Consider the following 20,532-nt stretch of genomic DNA (forward strand, 5'->3'; position numbering starts at 1 on the left):
GATCCTGAGGGCACAGCAGTGTAATTTAAAGACCACTCAGCCAGATAACCCATTGTAGGGGTGGCCAAACTCTGTGAGAAGTCTGAATGGTGACTTAAATTATGCTGCTTGTGGTCAGCTACACACAGCCTGTAAACTGTGTGGGAGCTTTGCCTCTGACATCAGTGGGGTCAAGTTCATTGTCAAGCACTGGATAACACAACATTTACAGCTCTCCTCCAGGAGTGCATCCTGTCATACCTCTTTGCCCTGTCCTTCTCATCTTCATCCATCAGTTCGTTTACACAACACAGGGCTCTGCAAGGAAAACACAGAAATACTTACTGAGACATACTCCCTGATCTTGCTAAGAATGTCCAAACATGGAGTGTAGTGGTTTATACCCAAAGACCAGGATGTTTCAATCTTCCCATTCCCAGATTCCCCTTTTGGTATGCCTTTCCTTGCTTGTTCAGTCAGCTACCAAGGCATGAGAAGTGAGACTGCTGCCACATACCCAAACACCCATCAAGGACTTTAAAAGGAAAGTCTAAAAGCTAGCAGCCCCTCAGCCTGCCTTTGCCCTGCCCTCTGAGCCAGGATGGGGAATCCTGCTGAAGCACCCATCTCTGCACAGGAATCAGCATCTTCCTGGCAAATGCAAGAGCAAAAGAGAGAGAAATCTGACCTGGCGTCTCCAGCAGGCAGCACCCCAGCTGGTCCTGCTCTGGGAAATCACACAGGTTATTGGTTGATTTCAATCACTGCCTGCCCTGATTGAAACATATCTGAGATTTCTTTTCCAGTGGAAAGACACAGAGAAAGAAACTGTGCTAATCCCCTAAAGGATTTGCATTAGGCAGCAGCAGCCTACTAGCAGGATATCTAAGAGATGAGATGACAGACAGGTTCATCCAGAGCACCCTGCAGCCAATTGCATCCAGCTGCTTGGGCTGGTGGACTTTTCCCACATCACCTGAGCTGCATCCTGGGATTCATGCCCAAGGCTTCAATTTAAAATATCCTCACCTGGCACTAACCAGGGAAGGAGAAGAGTTGGCAACAACTCTCAGTAAGGACACAGTACTCTCAAACCCCATTGAATGATGGAAAATTCAACACAAGGGCAGCTTTTTCGCTGGTGACTTTCTTTCTGTGACTCAGATGGGCTGAGTCTGAGGGACAGAGAGCCAGGGAGGTGCAGGTGAGGCAGCTGCTGTCACTCCACACCACGTTGCCCAGGTCAGCTCTGCTGGACTGTACCCCTTCAGACACCTCCAAAGAGGAAATCACACCCATCCCCACCATCAGAACCAATCTGCTCCCCACCTCCCCTGAGCACTTTCCCTGCAAAACACCCCATGCTGCCCAGAACTCAAGGGAAATTTTTCAATAGGTACATCCAAAAACTTTTCTCTGTTTAGACACTGCTCCAAGTTCAAACAACTTGGTAGCTATAAAATAACAGAAACAAAACAGAACCACCCACAACTGTCAGGAAGTCAGGGATGCTGCTCACAGCAACAGCTACAGAATTTTATCCTTCCTTCCCTGCTCCAGGGCAAGGATCTCCCTCCCTGCAGATGACCTGGGCAGAAGATACTGTATGAATTCTTTTGTTATGAATGCATTCCATAGAGAGGGAGTGGTTCTCACTGCCTGAGTCACTAAAAGCTACAAGCCAAATTAGAAATTACCTGTTCTATTCCTCAGATTCATCAGTCCAGACTGACAGAGTGGGATTAGCACTTCTTATCACCATGTAAATAGAGATGGAGAAAAATTAATCCTGGAAGGAAAAGCAAGTCCAGTTAGAACACAGTTGCAGGTAAGACTTAGCATGGACAGCTGCAATCACTTCAAGCTGAGAAAAGTCTGCCATCACAAATTAGAACCATGCTCAAGTATGACTAATGAAAGCTCAGCAAAGCAATGGGAGTTGGACCAAGTTCTTGGGCTCCTGGCTCTGTGGCACAACCTACTGCCACAGAAGCAGCCTGGGAAGGCCAATGTGACCTCTCATGTCCAAAAAGCTGTGTGACCCAGCAGGGTGGCAGAATGGCCCTACTGGCTTGGAGGCACTGAGGATCAACTGGAGTTCTTCCAAAGTTTACCTGGTGTGCTGTGAAAACCAGAAGTACGACCTGTACCTCATCTATCAAATCTTGCAACCAAAACCTCCTTCAAGACAAGCATGATCAGCAAAGTCAGCACAAGCCACAGCCACCCACCTGTGAATGGATTAAAGGCCTCCCTTTAATACTTGCTGCTGATGGGACACACAAAATCTAGGGAAAATATCATGTAGCTCCTGACACCCTCAGTGAAGCTGCAACTGGAAACAGCTCCTGCATAGCAAACTTCAACTCAGGGGATTGCTGTGTGTGTTCTCACAGTGGTGCTACCCCAGTCATGCTTTACTCCAGTTCAAAAGGAGCGTGTGACCTTATCTGTTACCCCATTGAGCTGAGGCTCCTGTCCCCGCTGCTCATCCCTCACTGCTGCTCTGTCAAAATCACTCAGTTGTTTCTTCTCTAGAAGAATGTCCCCTACAGAGGATTTGGTGCCTGGGTACAAGTTCAAAGATACACAGGTATAAAGTTCTTAAAGCAATGGGCTAAATTACGAAAAAATGCTTGTGGATACACAGAAAGATCAATCAAAAATTATCAGGGAACGTTCTTTGTGTTCAGACTTGACCATGCAAAAATTCAGCTAAAGAAAAGGGTTTTTCCCAAGCCTGGAGTGAAAAGCATTATTTTATAGAAACTGTATTTTATGGAAACTCTGCCCACAGGTTGACTAACAACTGAAAGCCCCCAGGAAGCCTGGTGGGTTTCCTGCCTCATTAGAATGGTTGGCCTCCCACCCAGCTGGAATAGCAGCAAGTGGAGGGAAGCTGTTTGGGCACCAAGAGTCAACAATACAGCTAATGCTCTCTGAGCCTCAACTGGGAAATGAAGCCTGGATTCTCCAGTCTTCAGGAGGAGCTATCATGCCAGGGACAGAGGAATTAGGCTCAAAGCCCTCAGCCAACACCAGACTTGGAGGAGCTCACAGAATAAAAGCTATAAAAGAATTCACAGGCCCAACCACACAGAGCAGCTTTTTCATGATGCAGCAGGACGGTGAGCAAGAAAAAGTTTTAGCAGAAGACACCTAAGGACAAAATAATCTTAACTGGATTAAGCACTTCAGGACTGCATTTAGCTAAGTGCATTTTGTCTTGTTGTAAGACAGAGCTAAATATAGTAACCGGAATACTTAAGAATAGTTTCATAAGGGTTGTATACATTCCTCAGCCAGCTAAGACACTTAGCACTACTGACAGCAGTATGTCTGCAGGTTAAGAGTATTTTAAATAGATCCAGATAGAATCTCTTTGACCTCAACTGCATTAACCAGAGGGATCAAAATTTATTTATTGCCTCCTGAAAATCCCCTTCTGTAACACTTTGAGAGAGCAACTCCAGAACTCTGTGGGCAGGTAGAGGAAACTTGTCAGTGCTCCTGGCATTGTTTCTCACCCCACCTACAACAGGTGAGGATCAGGTTTCTCACAAAGCAATGCACATCCATCACTGCTTAATGCCCTCTGTCAAGGGAAATTATTTTTTCCTTCCTTTGTACAGAGAGTCTCAAAAACCACTCATAGCATTCTAAGGGTACATTATACATCAGACTTTTCAAATATCACAGCATTTGAAGTTGTTTCCAGGGTTACAGAAAGTGTAATGTAGCCAAATGACAGCCTTCAAAAGACAAATGGACTTAGCAGTCAGCAACTAATAGTTAAAGCATTATTCTGTGCTATCTGCTATATTCTGGCACATTTTTTACTGAAGAGAGAATGGCAGAGGGAGAGAGAACAGCAGAACTCTCTGACTTCAGGAGCTATCTAAAACTGTAAACCTGTAAGTAAAGAAAATGTTTATTTATTGACTTGCTGCAAACCATCAAAATATTAACATTACCTTAGGATAATTCTTAATGGAACAGTCAGATTTGTGTCCTGAAACCAGCAGTTCCTATGAATGTTTCATTATAGGTTAAATTTTAGTTATTTGGTTATGACACATGTGGCAAGGCAAAGATATTTCTGTGAGAGATGCTGCCCATTTCTTTGTGATAAGCAATGAATAAAGCTTTCACCTAAAAGTGTGCCTGAATCCAGATGATTTGATTGCTTTTTCCAGCTATAACAACTGCTCTAATGAAAAACATTCTCTATGCATAGAAACTTTGTTCTGCTTGTATTTGAGTTTCCACAGAATTTCGCATTAAAGAATTTTGCATTAACTCATACAGCAGTTAGAGAGTCTTCAAATCTATACTGTAAGAAACACTTTAATTATGGAAATGTGCTGTGCTAATAATTCTCACAGACTTTGCATGCAATAAATTCATCAGAGAGCCCTTAATTACAAGATGCAGCACTTTGTGGCACGATGCAGTCACAAATAAGAGAGATAACACATTCTCCAGCAATATGTTTTACACGTCAGTACGCCAGTGTTTCATTATTCTTGAGGCAACAGGAGGGCACGACTGTGGCTGGCAGCAAAACAGCTGATTTCATTTTTAAAAGGCAGAATTTAACCTCTTCACTAAAGCGCTGGTTCAACTCTAAGATGCTGATGTAGATGGCATTTGAAAACCCAAGCAGTGTGGCTGGGTCCCTGTGGCTGTTTAGCACAGGAAGGATCAGCATCTCTGCTGATGCCCAGCAGCCCTGAAGTCACAGCCTGGCTCAGTGCTGTGCCACTCACCCCATGCTCCCAGCCATCCTCCTGTCACACAGACAGATGTTTGCCCCAGTGGCACAGAAGTGGGCAAGAGCAGCAGCAGCAGCTCAGCACTGCTGGGGCATTCCCATCTGCCACAGCACCACAGGGCACGGCCTCACCACTGCTGTGTCACAGAAACACACAAACACAAAGACCTAAACCAGGTGTGGCAAAGGAGTTGCATATCTGTGTTATTTGATCTGCTTGCTAAATTTTTTCTGCCTCTATTTCACCCTCTCCTTTCCTTGCCATGCCTTGCCTTCTGTTCTTCACTCTTTTCTGCCCTTCCCTCACTTATCCCCATTGGATCACCATTCAGAGAATTGGATCTCTTTTGAATGTGGTTTCTCTCCATCTTGTTTCTTATATGACCTGCCTTGATCTTTCCATTGCTGTTTCATCTCTATGTTCTTCACTTTCTTCTTCTCCAAAGAGAAGAAATGTACAACGATCTCAGTTTTGACAAGCACCCAGGCATCTCATGGTGGGAACTTGGCTTGCCCAGGTCTGAGGCACACAGGACTGACAGGTTCTCTTTATGGACACACCACCTGAGGAATCAAGCTGTGTCCAGCTCCAGGAGCACTGGGTCCTGTCCTTCCTGGCAGCTCCCAGTTTCAGACCCTCTTTGGAGGAACTGGGATCTCCCTCAGGTCAGTGGTCCAGCAGAGCACACCCACCCACAGCAGCCACACACTCTGCATCTCTTTGGGGCTACTATGACTCTAATTTGTACTTTCACACATCTTTGTTTGCTAGAACGTGGGTGATGGTGGTCGCTGAGGGAGGGAACCAAATGTTCTGTGTTTCCTTTGTTAACTGGCCATAAGTGGACTTTTTGTGCTGCTATTGTAACTGTTGCATCCCAATACACTTACCTACAGCATACTCTCCCCTGGTTTATTGAGCTTTAAATTTAGCTTGTTACCTGTGACAGATTTATGACTATATTCATTATAGCAACTTCAGACAGAAGCTAAAAAGTGTCCAAAGAAAATGGATTATAGAAAACAATTACACCATAAAAAAGGCTGTAATGGAATACTGTGATTCAGCACAAAAGTGAAATGAAAGATACAGGCAGGAACAATGGTGGTGTGTTGGATTTTTTGTGTTTTGTGTTTTGTTTTGGTTTTTGTTTTGTTTTTAACAAATATATGGTGCTTCTGCAAAACGAAAGGCAGAAAAGGATTAAAAACTAACAGATACTTGAAAAGAAAAGATAACTGGAACATTTTGTTCTCTAGGATTTTTGTCAGATCCTGGAGAAATTAGCTGTCCAAGTTTGCTCTGTCCTAGCAAATTGCTGAACCTTGCAGGGTAAAGATGCAACATTGTAGAATATTATTCAAAATGTCTCTGGGGTTTCTGTAACAAGAAGAATATTCATCTAATTAATTCTACCAATTTGTCTAATGGCCCCTTAAAATTCCCAAAACATGGCAAAAAGCAGAATGCTGATTCACAACCCTAAGAAATACAAAACTGTACTTTCAGCACAATCAAAATAATATTTCTTCTGCAGTCTTGGATGGATACCTGTGTTCATTTGTTGCTATTCAGTTACTACAGGAAAGGTAAATAAATGTGTGTTGTGATATGAAATGCTGATATCCAACCTATAAACAATTCTTTACCATACCTGACTCAGACAAAGAGCCAAATAATCCTCAAATAATAACAGGACTCTCCCTCACACAGAATGAGAACAAAGGTAGTTGCTCACAGTCAATCCTTCAGCAGCAGTCGAGATTATGTATTTTCAGGGAACTACTTCCAGGAAAGGTACATAGAGCTAAAGAGAAAGCAGGAATATTTAAAGTGAATGGCCAAAAGTCTTTTGAACAGAATGTTCTCTGAAACTTCCAGCTCTTAAATCTCTGTTTCTGTTTCTAGCTGATCCAAATGATGCAAATGCATGTGTGTGGGGGTGAGTGCATAAACACATATTTTACTTCAGTGCAATTTGCAAAAAAATAACGGGTGCAATTTCTACCCAGGAAAGCAGTGGTGGCAGTCAGGATGATTCCTGCAGTGCTCACCTTGGCAGTTAAGCAACCATTGCTGCTGGGAGCATGGGAGGGGAGGTGAGCAGAGAGCCCTTACTCCTGCCTCAGGTCACTTCCATCATATTCACTTTTCTGGCAAATCACAAAGGAGTGGGGGGTGTGGGAAGGTTAACCCAATAAAATTCAGCAATTAAAACAGTGACTTAACAAGCTAAAATAATTCCTCCCAAAGCTATTGATTCTACAGCTTAAAAAAATTACACCATCTGATCACCAACCCGGTGTCGAAATTCTGGCTCGTTTCAGGGTTTCATTCAGAGGAGTACTAACACTATCAGAGCCAACCAGCAAAGGTCAGCTGTAAAAGAAGCCAGCACTCTGCTCTGTCTGCTCTGAGTGTTATCTCCTGCAGAGCTGCCTGCAGAGCTGTGCTGGGCACCCTGACCCCTCCTGCTCCACTTTCAGGGAGTGCCAGCTGGAGCAGGGAGCAGGGATCAGCCGCTCCCTGCGAGGTGCTATGCATTACTCCCACCAAGAGGACACAGCTCAGCAACTGCACTGGTGGCATTAACTGAGGTCCTTGGGTCCTTTTTCGGTTTTGGATTTTGTTTTGGCAACAAGGTAGGTATGAGGACAAACATGTCAAAGCTGCCTGTTTGGATGCATCACCCTGAAATCCCTCTTGTAATTCCTCTTCTATTTACTACGGGTGAAACTCATCCTAAGCAGAGAGCTACATGAAGTCTGTGTGTCATTAAACTGCCTACCTTTATGCCTTTGAGCTCTCCCTGTCCACAGAATAAAAGTAATCATTAGACAGCAAAGAAAATCAGTGATCTAATTAAACTAAATACCTTCTCCTCTACTTTTCTGAGTAAGAGAACACTCCCAGCAGCTACCAGTTCATTGAAAGAGGCAATAATAGCATTTATGTCCTTAGCTGTTCTCTTTTTCTCTTCAAAAAATACATTTTTTGTGTTGTTTCTTCTTTGCCTTTCTCTATCTTGTATATAAAATGCATTTCAGATGCTCGAGGATGGTACACATAAGGAGATGAGCACTTGTGCTTTGTGTTTGCTTGTGCTGGAGGTTGACTCATATTGCAAAAAGGCCTGAGGGGCTGCTTGCTCTGCACAGTAAAAGCAGAGGCCCTCAACTGGGTCAGAAGTGGGTCCTAGGTGGTTTCAGGACCACACTGCAGAAGTGCTGTGCTCCAGTGGGCAACACCACTGAGTATGACTTGGCTTCATGGTGCATCTACTCCCAGCCTGCAGGACCAGCAGATGGTAGGAGCTATTTGTGGGCTGGAGGATTTTCTTTCAAAAGTGTCTTCTGTCTACAAGCATTACCCCATGGCCATGGCTCTACAAGTGTGCTTCAGCTCACTTCAAAGCCTGACAGCAGCCACAGCCTACAGGAGTCAGGATGCAGCCATGAAGTGATGCACTCACCACCTCTGAAAGCAGGAAGAGTCTAGCAGCGCCCAGCCCTATTCAGGAGAGGAGCTTGATGCTACCAGGGCTCTTCCACTGTCTGAGCAGATGTTTAGCAGAACTGCTGCACACCTGCACAAAAGGGCTGCCCCTCTCTGGCATGCTTAGACTGACTGTGTGTGACACAAACCAGTCTGTGAGAAGCACACAGCTTGGCACACCTGCACCACCCTGACTGTCATCAGCCCTAAGTCTCCAGATCCCCCTTCCAAGGAAGGGCAATTCAGCTGCTCCTCTGCTGCTGCTGGCACAGGTGGGAAGGCAGCAGGCAGCTGGATGGGCTGGGTGCTGCACAGTCAGTCTGCAGACAGCCAGCTACTTTTGGCCCCCTCATTTCTGCACCTCCTTAGATCTGCTTGGTCCCCTGCACAGTCTGGGGAGCCCTTCAGCTGGTGAACTCTTGGAAGTTTGGTTCTTGTTCGGCATCCTTTGATTTCTACTGAACAGTGTCTACTTTTCTGACACTGCAAGCAGCTGCTGCCATCCTTTCTCCTGTCTAATGCTTTTACCTCAGGAAGTCTCAGCACACTCTACAAACAAAGTTATCCATCCTTGTTGTACAAATGAGAAACAGAGGCACACATTTTACTTCTGTCTCCTTTTTACAAGTGTCCCAGTTTGGGGAATCTGAATTTGAAACAGTGAATGCAGTTACAGCCTAATTTTCAGTAATGCTGAAATCCAGCATAAGCACCTGCAAATACTGAACATTTTGGACAAACTCGACCTAAATCACTGACCCAAGGTCATGCAGCAGAGTTAAGAAGTGAATCCAGATGTCCTGATGATTAGCTCTGTCTACTGGCATTCAGTCAAGTCCTGCCTCCTAAAATAAGCTTCCTGAAGCATCTAAGACTACAGTCTTAGAACTCCCCTAAACACCCAGCACTGGTAAGACCTGATTTTCAAATGAAGAAGGGGGGGAAAAACCCAGGTCATTATTTTTTTCTCAAGCAATCACTGAGTGACCAATGAAAGGGCAGCTCAGAGTCATTTGATCTCAAACTTCTTCCTATAAATAAAAAAGGGAAGATTCTTCTCCCTTTTCAAACAACATGAAGAAAAAATGTTCTGCCTCAGTAATTCTAGACCTGAGTAATTAAATCTGCTCTCTGTTGCAATCTGTTTCCCATGTGTATCACCAACCTGGAATTTCTGGAACTCAATACATAAGGAAGCGATTCAATAAAAGGAAATACTACAACAAAAGGATTAGAGATAGGTCTGAACCAGACTGAAAGACTCCCTATATCAGAGGAGACTCCAGTTCCTTATCCAGAGATCAACTTTTCAATTTTGGCCAGTATCAAAAACCAAACACTGCAAAAACAGTGGATCTCCCAGAATCAGACCACTTCTCACCTCTGGTTCAGGGGCAGAAGAAAGGAGGGAACAAGTTGAGGAGACTTATGTGGTATTGCAGCAGAAGTGGAACAGCACTACCTGTCTGTACAGTTTAGCTGCTCGGCAGAATAGAATAAACCAGAATATTTCCGTTGGAAGGGACCTACAATGACCAGCCAGTCCATCTGCCCGACCAGGGTTGACCAAAAGTTAGAGTGTGGTATTATGGGCATTGTCCAAATGCCTCCTAAATGCTGTCAGGCTTGGGAAACTGACAGTTCCTCTCTAGGAAGCCTATTTCAGTTTCTGACCACCCTCTCCTTAAAGAAAGGCTTCCCAATGTCCAGTTTATGTAAAAGACCTGTGAGAAAATTATAAAGAGCTTTAGTTGTTTAAATTCAAAGTCTTCCCTGCAAGCTCAGTTATATCTACTTATCCATTAAATGAATATCAAAGGATTCACTGCAGATGAGCTAACTGACCTCATTTTCCATCTTTGGCCTCATGCATTCAAGTTCAAGCACAAGAAACTTCCTTACCCTCTTGGTGTGTTTAATTCTGGAGTATTCCAGGTATAATCTGCACCTAAGTTAAAAGGCATTTAAACAAAGCCCTTAGATTTCAAATTTTGTCTTATCCTCATTTGGCTCCGAGAATTTCAGCTGCTTTCCTTAAATGATCTGCTCACATCTGCGCTCCAGCTGAGCTACATTCATGCCCCACTGACCTGACCACTGCCATCTCTGCAATCTTGCAGCTGAGAATAACCAGCAGTGCACTCCGTCCCTGTAAGCATCAAGAGCCTTTCAAGAAGGAGGAAGCAGAGAAGAGCCAGCCTTTATATAACAGGAAAAAGTAGGATTTCAGAGAAAAAACATTGTTCATCTAAGGTGAGTAATGGGAGCTGTACGCCTGAAGTGCCCTGGTCCAGTTCCCCTGGGCAGTGCGGACTGGAGGTGTCAGCATCTTGCAGGATTATTCTCTGCAATGGCAGCTGGCAGATATTTTTCTAATAGAGAGCACAGCAACATCATTCACACTCATTTGATTCTATTTGCTGCTGCTCCTATTCAAACTCGGCTGATCCCATCAAGTTATTTCTTGGCCTGTGCCTTAGAGCTGAGTAAGTAAACACCTTTCATAAGGCCTGAGCCCACTTGTTTCAAGTGCATGATTAAGGACTAGACTTGAGCATTATTGTGAGAAAACCTACTGCGTTACTGACAGTTCCCAAAATCACTCACAGGTGTCTTGAAGTGGCACTTTCCATCCAGTGTTTCACTCCCTGCATTACAAATATATAATACGGTCACAAAGGGGCACAAACACCAAATATCCATCTGTGTTTCAGCTGCCCTAGAGAACGGCTCTTTGAGCTGAGAATAGCTCATAATGGCACCACTTAGAGACTATGATGCAAAATATTTTCTGTGGCTACCAGACCTTCTCCACAGATGTCTCTTCTTGTTTACTATAAAGAAGACAGATGATAAATATAGTCAGCAAAAGTATTTTGGACAAAGTTGTACTCATTTGTAGTATTTGCATTAAGTAACACTAGAAGACTTATGCAACAGAAAGTATGTTGGCCCAACTGTAATTCCTTCTTTGGTACACCAAGGATAAACTATTGAACTTTATGAGTTTTTTTCAAGAAGAATTGTTGCTGCTTATTCTGGTATTGCTAATAATATAACTGATCTTGATAATAATATAACTGGGGTATTTTCTCCTTTTTTTAAAACACCCCCACACACTTCTCTTTCTCTTCTCTGAGGCACTTTTAACTTCACATTCAATATTCTCTTTTGCATTATCTTGCCCACATCACTTCTCAACTAGCTCCTCAAAAGATGGATATTTGTTTTGAAAGCTTCGGGATTAAAGGAATATTTAAACAATTAACTGCAATCATATTCATCATCCAGCATGGTACCATGGACATGCACTAGAAATATAATGAGAAAGGAAAACTTTCCTTCAGGAAGAAGAAAAGAGAAGATAAACATCCACAGATCTCTCTCTCATTACTTTCTTATCTTTTTTAGACTGCAAATATGTCAGTCACTGGAACACTTTCATACTAGGTCATTATTGTTACACATATTATGCACAAAGACCCAAGGCCTCATTCTGTCATAGATAAGCTATTCACACACATCCTTTTTTTTCTCCTTACAGTTTATTTGCATGGCTGGCTGGATAATCAGTCATAATAACAAAATATGACTCAGCATGGCTGAATGTCCAATTCACTCTGGGGATTTTCTTGGAGTATTTTTTTTTTTTAACTATTGATAACCAGAGAAGATGTGTCCCTCCCAGATAATGTTAATGTAAAAAAGATTTGATTAAAGACAAAGGTCAGGGGAAGGGGAATGGATCAAACAGCAACATTTCTACTGCCATGCCCTCAAGAGGCTCTGGCCTCTTCAGCAGCTCTGACCATGCTGTAGGGTGCAGGGTCCCTTGTCCCCCCTGCAGCATGGACAGGGGGATTTCTCACAAAATCCCCTCCTCAGGGCAGAGGGAAGATGCAGGACAGAGAACTGGTCATGTTCCTCAAGGATGGGCATCCTTCATTTTAAGGACATATGTGTTTTTCTGGACATCTAAATCCCATCTATGGGTTATTACAATTGTGCGAGCACAAATAATATTTTAAAATATTATTTATTTCACATCTAGTCCAGTACTAAGAATCTTCCTAGTATTAGTCAAAATCAACACTCCAGTATGACGGCCAAATGAAATATGTGGGTCACTCTCTCTCAAAGGATAACTCTCCTCTACTTCAGTAAGTTAATGGCAGTAGCAGTGGATGCTGCCATCCTGCTGAGCAATCCTGGCTGGATGAATGGGACTGACAAAGATGGTGAATCTGACTGTTCCAACACCTCGGGCCCCTGGTTTTCAAATAGAGACTAGCCCAGCTGAAAAGGGCACTGTGAGAACATATTTCACCTGGGACAGAGTGAAAATAGCATTTAGAGCTTGACCCTCCATTCAGCCAGGTCTACTGGCACATGTCTCTATTTTTAACCAGCTGTGTAAATCTTGGGTGAAAGAAGCAGGATATATTTGTGTTTTCCAGAATTAGGGCAAACATGAGTATTTTACGTAGGGCTTTCCTGACCAAAGCACCTTAAATTGTGTAACCATATACTAATAATGTCTGTTACTGTATTTAACAGAACAAAATTAGGCTGGCTGAGAAAATCCACATTAAAATCAGCTGATGAAAGGAATCACACTGTAATGTACATGCATAAAAAGCATATGGAGATTATTTCTGTGATAATCTGACTACAGAAGACCACCAAGATCAGCAAGATTCCTGACCAATATCTATACAGGAGCACAAAGCCAGCAGCAGAAGTTAAATATGCCCATGACCTTTAGCTGGCAGTCCCAGTTTCCTCAGAATTCCACATCACGTTTGAGAGGTAAACATCATCTGTACTCCCAGCCTCCTTCCTCAGTGCACTGCTTACGTGAACATCTGCTAAAAATCCCAAGCAAACTATACAGTAGTTTAACTGAAACTCAAACAGGGAAAACATTCAATTAGGCAGAGAGAAAAGCTAACTTCCTTCTTCCTTTCCTTCCCCTCAGCAGCCTTGCTGCAAAAGATCAGCAGTGAAACTCTTATCTACTTTGAAACTGGTATTATACCTACCCTGATTTAATGTCAAAGTTTCTTCCAATTTAATTTGGTTTTAACAAGTGAGAAGTGCAAAACAAACATGAAATTAAAGCTGTGTCCTTAATCATTGCTCATGTAGAATGAGTGCTCCAAAGAGCCAGCAGAGATATGAGTCAGCCACTGCCAAAGGGGCTCAGAGCACCTAATCCTGGCTCAGCCACCACACACGGGCTGTGCTCACCACCACAGCCTGCCAACAACTGGGCAGTGCAAAGCTGAGGCTCAGGCTGTCATCTTCCTCTCAAAGCCAGAATTTACTCTGGTGCCATGAACATCTCCCAGTGTCAGAATCTCCAGCTTTGTGCTCATCCTGAGGACAAGCACTACACCCTGTAAACTGGGACTGAGCTGACCATGCCTATCAGGGTTAGGGATGTTAAGGATTGTGCTTCTCCCCCTCTACTCTGCCCTCATGAGAGTCCACCTGGAGTTCTGCATCCAGCTCTGGGTTCTTCAGCACAAGAAAGATGTGGACGTGCTGCAGAAGTCCAGAGAAGGGGCCACAGAAATGATGAGAGGGCTGGGACAGCTCTGCTATGGAGACAGGCTGAGACAGCTGGGGTTCCTCAGCCTGGAGAAGAGATGCCTCTGGGGGACCCCACTGTGGAATTCAAAGACTAAAGGGAGCTAATAAAAAAGAGAGAGAGATACTTTTTACATAGGCAGATATTTATAGGACAAGGGGGAATGGTTTTAAACCAAATGAGATTAGATTTCGATTAGATATTAGGAGGGAATCCTTCACGGTGAGGGTGGTGAAGCCCTGGCACAGTTTGCCCAGAGAAGCTGTGGATACCCATCCCTGGAAGTGTTCAAGGCCAGGCTGGGTGTGGCCCTGAGCAACCAGGTCTGGTGGAAGGTGTCCCTGCCCATGGCAGAGGGGGTGGAATCAGATGATCTTTTAGGTCCTTTCCAACCCAAACCTTTCAATTATTCTCTTTGGCTGCCTTCAAAGTGAGCCCCTGGTTATGATCAGTGCTGTCACAAAACGTAATCCAAAGTACCTAAACTTGTTTCTTCTACACTGAAATTAAAATGAATAAGAAATCAAGTACAGTGCCACAAAATGCTTCTCTTCAGCTTCAGAAGCTTGTTTACCATTGCTGTAGTAGCTGAACTGCTGAATGAAATATTTACAACTATTCATGCAATCAAACTCATTTTCCTTAGAAAATAACTGATTAGGTGTCTCACATCTGTTCCTGACAATGATTTAAGCCTCTGCTGATCCCTATCTAGACCTGACATGAATGTTAATGTTTTAGAAACCATCATCCTCAATAGGAGGGTGACAAAAGACTCTCTGGGTCTAGTGGTGGAAGCTCTGCTGCATCTGCAGTTGAAGGATGACACCATCAGCCCACAGTTTTCTCTAACCCTGCGACCCAGGGCTTGGGAAGCCTGGCAAGACACAGAAGCTGAAGTAGAGCTTGATACAGAATTACCTTGAGAATTATCTTCCTATCCCTGTCAGAAGTTTTTAATATCATCCAGATGCTTGCTTCCTTTATGCAAAGATTGCAATCCTGCTCCTCCACTCTCCACTATTGCATGCCATCCTTTCACCAATGTTTGCTCATCAGGGCCTTTTGATGGAAGCTGCTGCAAGTGCTGCAAGGTTGTGAGAAAAATCAGCTGCTAATAAAGCTGACTGACATTATACCCTCACAAAGCATGATGCTCATGTCAGGAAAGACAAAAATTAATTCTAATTTTTTTCTCAAATAAAAACTGTCTAATAGGTAAAGAGTCAATGCCACCACACCACTAGAGAGAGAAATCTAATGTTTAGTTAATCTAATTTATCCAGCAATCCTCTTTTCCACAGGAAATTTATCAAAAGAAGTTACAAAAAACAGTAGGAAAAAGAAGTATTTATCTCAGTATGTTCCTTATTTCTGCAAGAGCAAGGGAGAAATCTTCCTCCCTCTCAGGTCAGCTGCAAAGCTCAGCCACATTGTGGCAAAGACTCCAATGACAGAAGAGCTGGCCTCCATAACTCCTCCTGGTAAAGGTGATAACTGGGCTTCCTAAATTCTGACAAGAGCAACCAGGCTAGAAGGAAACTTTTGGCAACACTTATCAAGCATTACCTCGAGGTCAAGGGACTAACACCAAGTGAAATAAATCAACATTAGCCTGCCAGTGACCTTGTAGATCTGTAATTCAAATAGAAATGAAGTCTATGTAAGTGTCTGAAGAGTAATCTCTAAAGCAGTCAGAAATGCTGCAAAAGTAGATTTCAAACACAATCCAAAGAAGATTAAACTGGCAATTCATCTCTCTTAGGAGTTCTATACATCATAAATAGGCATTATGCCTTCAATGTAAAGCAGCCCATTATCTGATTTATTCATCAATATCTCTTCTTATTCAAACAATTCAAACCAAACTATATTAGAAAATCCCAGAAAAATTTCCCCAGCACTGCAATTTTTGAAATAAGTTGATGATTTATATTTATACAATTTTACTTACTGTACAACTAAATTCATGTTTGTTAATATAATACTCTATCTCTAAGGACAATTTTAAAGAAAGATGCTATCCCAGCTGGATCATTTATTAATATTCTCATGCTTTCCTTCAAAAAAAATCACAACACAGAAGTTGTTCTTTTTGGCATTAGTCTTTTATTTCATCCCCCAAGTGAAAACAGAAATTCTGCTCTAGTCACAACAGTGTGCTACCAACAAACTCATCATTCTAAGACTTCAAGCTCCATTTGAACACTCTGTGCCCTTTTCACTATGAATATATCCAATATAAGGAATTCAGCTCCAGATTCAAAACATGTGCCCTGGATAAGACAATATTCTGACTCAGCCCCATTTCAGGTTTACAAATGGCTTAGTGGCAATTTTAGTCAATTTTTTGCAATTATTCTTCTCCCATTTTAGGCAGCGGATTTTTGCCCTTTCCAGACAATACACCAGGACTACTGCAGAATCATATACACATTCCTTCTAACAACCTTCTTCTGGGAGCATCTCCTTCCATCCTCTGAATTATTTCCAGAAAGTTGAAAAATAGAATTGCAGACAATTTTCCCATGCAAAATAATTTTCAGTAAGGCTTCCTGAGTTGTACAACGTTCCCCAAATAATGGACTTCAGCTCCAGTCCCAGGGAGACACAGACACCAGGAGGTCTTGCTGTTGAAAGGCCAAGTGCCATGAGATGTGAAGATGGCTCAGGTAAGAAAGTGCTTTCTCAGAAGTCCATGCTGCAGCAGAATGGGCAACAAGAATTGACTGGCACTCAAGGGCCAGCATAAGCTCCCTGTGCAATTACACAGCTCCACATCACTGTTTTGTGTGGGAGGTTAACCCCAGAGTTTATGACGGAAAGAAAATACATTAACTCACTTTTCCTATGTAGACACATTGTCTCCACTAATGAGAAGGCTCAGCCCTCTGCATTAGCAAAATTAAACAGAAAATGTAGGTGTTAAGATTAGCACAAAGAGTTTGTTTTATTAATACTTCCTGCTGTGCCCCAAAAGGAAGCCATTAGAATTATTCAAGAGTAAAGGCAAACTGTTAATACTCATCTTTAATATATACATCAGTAGTGGAGTCAACCCAAGTCCCACCTTTTTGTCTCATGTGAGTCATTTAATACACACACTTAATACATCACTTAATAAAATTTGATTTGAAGCAGTTTGATCAGAGTGAATGTTTTTAAGTTACTGTAAATTGAGCCAGTGTACACTGCACTCAGAGACAGGACAAACAGGTTTATGGTCAAACTTCCTCAGCAAGGGGTGTAACCCTCCCCAGCTACCAGAGCCTCCCTAATTGCTGCTTTTACTGTGACAAGCCAACAGTGGACCAAATACACAGCATCCTCCTGTGTACATAAACACCTATTTGCAGTTTGTGCAGCAGAGCTTTGAACAGCCGAAAAGCAAGGACTGACTCCTGTTTATCTCTTCAGCTGATACTCCCAAAGTATCCCCCACAAAGAAGCTGGTGGAAGTTCAGCCTTTGTCTTCATCAAGGCCAGGGTTCATCTCATCCCCTTCAGATAAAGCCTCTGCATTGGCTTGAAAATCTTCCTATAATGCTGCCATATCTATGCAAAATACCTATCAGCAATAGGAACTCTTATCAGCTCATCTATTGCTCATTAATTACTCCAAAAAATGCTTTACTTAGTATGTTGTTTATGATCAAAACTTTATTGTCCAGAAGCAATGCATCACAATGTGCTCTGCATTAAACCAAGATTAAAGTAGGCTGAGCCCAGAAAAAAACCAACAAACCTTATTAATTTTTTTTAAGCATGTGTGTATGCATGTGTTTGTGGGCTGAACAGATGAAGCAAGAGAGGAGATTAGCATTTTTATAGATATGATTCCTGCCATTGCTACATACTTGAAAATCTCGCCTAGGCTTGGGCACTTTGTAAACAAAATAAACACGCCCACAAATATCTTTGCATTTATCTATTAGTCAATCAGTCAATCTGCCTATAACTGACACTCAACAAGCACCTCACATTTACTTATAAGTGAGGGGGAACCCCTCACTGATCCTTCCGACTCAGAATATTCCACAGTCGTGGGGAGACAGAGGCCCAGTGCAGGTCTGCGCTGAGCTGTGATGCTGCTGCTGGATAAAGAGGGGTGAAGCCTCTGCCCGGAGCCAGGGCACAGAGAACAGTGCAGGTACAAGTGCAGGTACCATACAGCAGCAGCCAGAACCTGGGAACTCAGTGTAAAACTGAAAACACATTTCTGTTTCACACAACAGGCCCCTGCAGAGCAGCCCTGAAGAACTGAAGTCCCAGAAGCAGATGGAAGGTGATGTGCAGGGTGGCAAAGCCCTGCGTGCCATGGGAGAGTGGTGCAGGAAAGACCAAATCCTTTGCTGTCCCTGCCTGCTGTCACACCAGGTGACAGGGATCCAGCAGGAGGGTGGCACAGTGGCCCCAGTCTGTCAGCTCTGCAAAGATCAGGCAGCAAATGTGTTGAAGGCAGTTGTTGGCCAGAGCCCCCTCTCTGATGATCCCCAGAACACGCGTGTGGCCCACGAACCACCCGATGTTCACCTTCCAGCACCTGCAACAGGAGCCCAATTCACTGCACAGGTGTGTGTATCAGTGTGTGTGTTTGTGTGTGTGCATCAGTCCTCAAAGCCAGAGCTCCGAGGTCTGGCCCTGCCTCCCTCCCTCTCCCCAAACAAAGATGTTTTGCAGCGCTCTCCGCAGCAGTGTTTAGCGATCCTCTCGGTTACCATAGCGTCATGCACTAAAGGAATGTCGAGAAATTAATCAATTGTATAATTGTGTTTGCCTAAGAATACAAGTCAGTCAGATGATTCAATGCATTTCAACAGCTCCATGGAGTTTGGTTAACACACCTCCTCTTCTACCATCTCAGTGTTACCCTCATCGGCACTGACGTTTTTCAATATTTCAATTTTCCTTTACAGGCAGATTGGCAGGTAGGCGATCTCTGCTGCAGGCTAAGTTGAGCTGTTCTCCTTCTTCCTTGCCTGCTTCATTTCTGTCTTGTTTTATCTACTTCCTTCTCTCTTTCTTGTAATAAGATGGACATCATGCATTCAACTTTAACCACACTGTATTTTTAAAATTACTAATTCATCACTAATAGCCAGCAGTCACTTCTTTCTTATAGATTTTATCCTGCATGATTTAGAGAATTTTGCTCTGATCAGTACCAGAGCAGAGCTGATACTAAGTCTAGGTGCCCAACTTACTTTAGGAATATCAGGTTAAAAGGGAACCCCAACCCAGCACTACAGTCTTGGAAAACAATGTTGGAAAACAACAACATCTCTTCAACCTGCCAAGATGCACCAGAAGCCTGAGAACACATCCTCACGTCATACAATAAACTTATGATTCACACAAGAAGCATGTAAGATTAAACTGTTCAGTGACAGCAAAGGGCAGCTGAAGATCACTGCCACTATTGCAAGCCCATGGAGCCACACAGAGTTAATTTACACCAGCAACAGATCCCAGAAAATACACCATGAAGTAAAATACGGGTATTGGCAACACAGTCTGAAGGAAAAATGTCTCTGGCCCAAAATCTGATGAACAGGTTGAACCAGCCAGCATGCCAGAAAAAATCTGAAGGCAATTGTGCCTGTCTAATGCTACAAGGAATCTGCACTGTACATTTTCAATGTCTAGTGTTGAGAGAAACTCAGATGTGAGAGAAAAAAGATTCGAGTCTGCAGCAACAGAGAATAATATTTCTTGCCTCATCTCACAAGAAAACAGCAGAAGACTTGATACATGGGGTTAAAAGTGTAAACAAGCAAGATCCGTTCTCCTTTCAAGCATACATTAAAAATATGACTAGACTGCAGAGCAAAGAACTAACTGCAAATGTAATTTCCTATTTCCAGGAACTCTCTAATTTAATTGTATAACCTCTTTCATAAGATTATCAAGATCTATCTCAAAACTACCCTAATTGAAAGACTCTTATGCAACTTCAATCCTTGGGTAGATACAAGCCTTCTTCTAATTCCCCACCCAAATTTATTCATGACCAGTTTAGAAAATTTGACCTAATGCAGATGCTATCTTTTAGTTTATTTTTTCCTGCCCTTTTGCTATACTGTGCCAATTGTGTGTAAAATACCCCAGTGTAGCCTGTCCCTTCAGTGGTTCACCTGGCCAGAGCTAAAGAGATGATGCTCTTTAACCTCACTTTGTACAACAGATGGTCTGTTTGTGTAACCACATCTCTAGCCCTCCTACTGCTGTAATTTCATGTTTCCTTGGCAAAGGTGTCAAGAACTATCCAAAACATCAGTAAACCACTCCAAAAACATCGTGGAGCTCTTGTATTGACATCCTGTATGATGATCTGTACAATGATCGTTATCACATTTCCCGGAATTTCTCACGTTATTTTCCTTTGGTATCCAAGGATGTCAGTGGTCCCCTTCCAGCTGCATCTCAGTGCTTGCTCCCAGGTATCTTTTGAGCAGCCAGTGCAGCCACATCTCCCCCTTCTGTCATGGACAACTGATGAGCTCCTATTTCACACTGGAAATTCTTGTTACTGGTCCCCATGCCTATGACTTTACTTTGCACTCAGCACTGCTAAATGCCATTTTATGTCTATCACTCCCAATCAACAAAGTCATCTAAATGCCTTTCATGTGATAATCGGATCCTCCTCTGTACTGACTATTCCTTCCAAGTTTTTGTCATCCCACACAG

The 20,532-nt window shown here is 43.0% G+C and overlaps 1 protein-coding gene across 2 annotated transcripts in view; it reads right to left on the minus strand.

Moving 5' to 3' along the window:
• Window positions 1-20,532, minus strand: part of PASD1 (PAS domain containing repressor 1) — a 52,746-nt gene that overhangs the window by 27,798 nt on the left and 4,416 nt on the right. For both annotated transcript variants that reach the window (XM_030272665.4, XM_030272666.4), the window contains exons 2-3: window positions 1,677-1,768; window positions 241-297 (exon numbers count right to left, since the gene is read on the minus strand). In XM_030272665.4, coding sequence (XP_030128525.4) covers window positions 241-272 — 32 coding nt within the window. In that variant the 5' untranslated portion in view covers window positions 273-297; window positions 1,677-1,768. The remainder of the gene's footprint in view (window positions 1-240; window positions 298-1,676; window positions 1,769-20,532) is intronic.

This window comes from Taeniopygia guttata, chromosome 4A, assembly GCF_048771995.1.
Source record: "Taeniopygia guttata chromosome 4A, bTaeGut7.mat, whole genome shotgun sequence".
NCBI classification, from domain to species: domain Eukaryota; kingdom Metazoa; phylum Chordata; class Aves; order Passeriformes; family Estrildidae; genus Taeniopygia; species Taeniopygia guttata.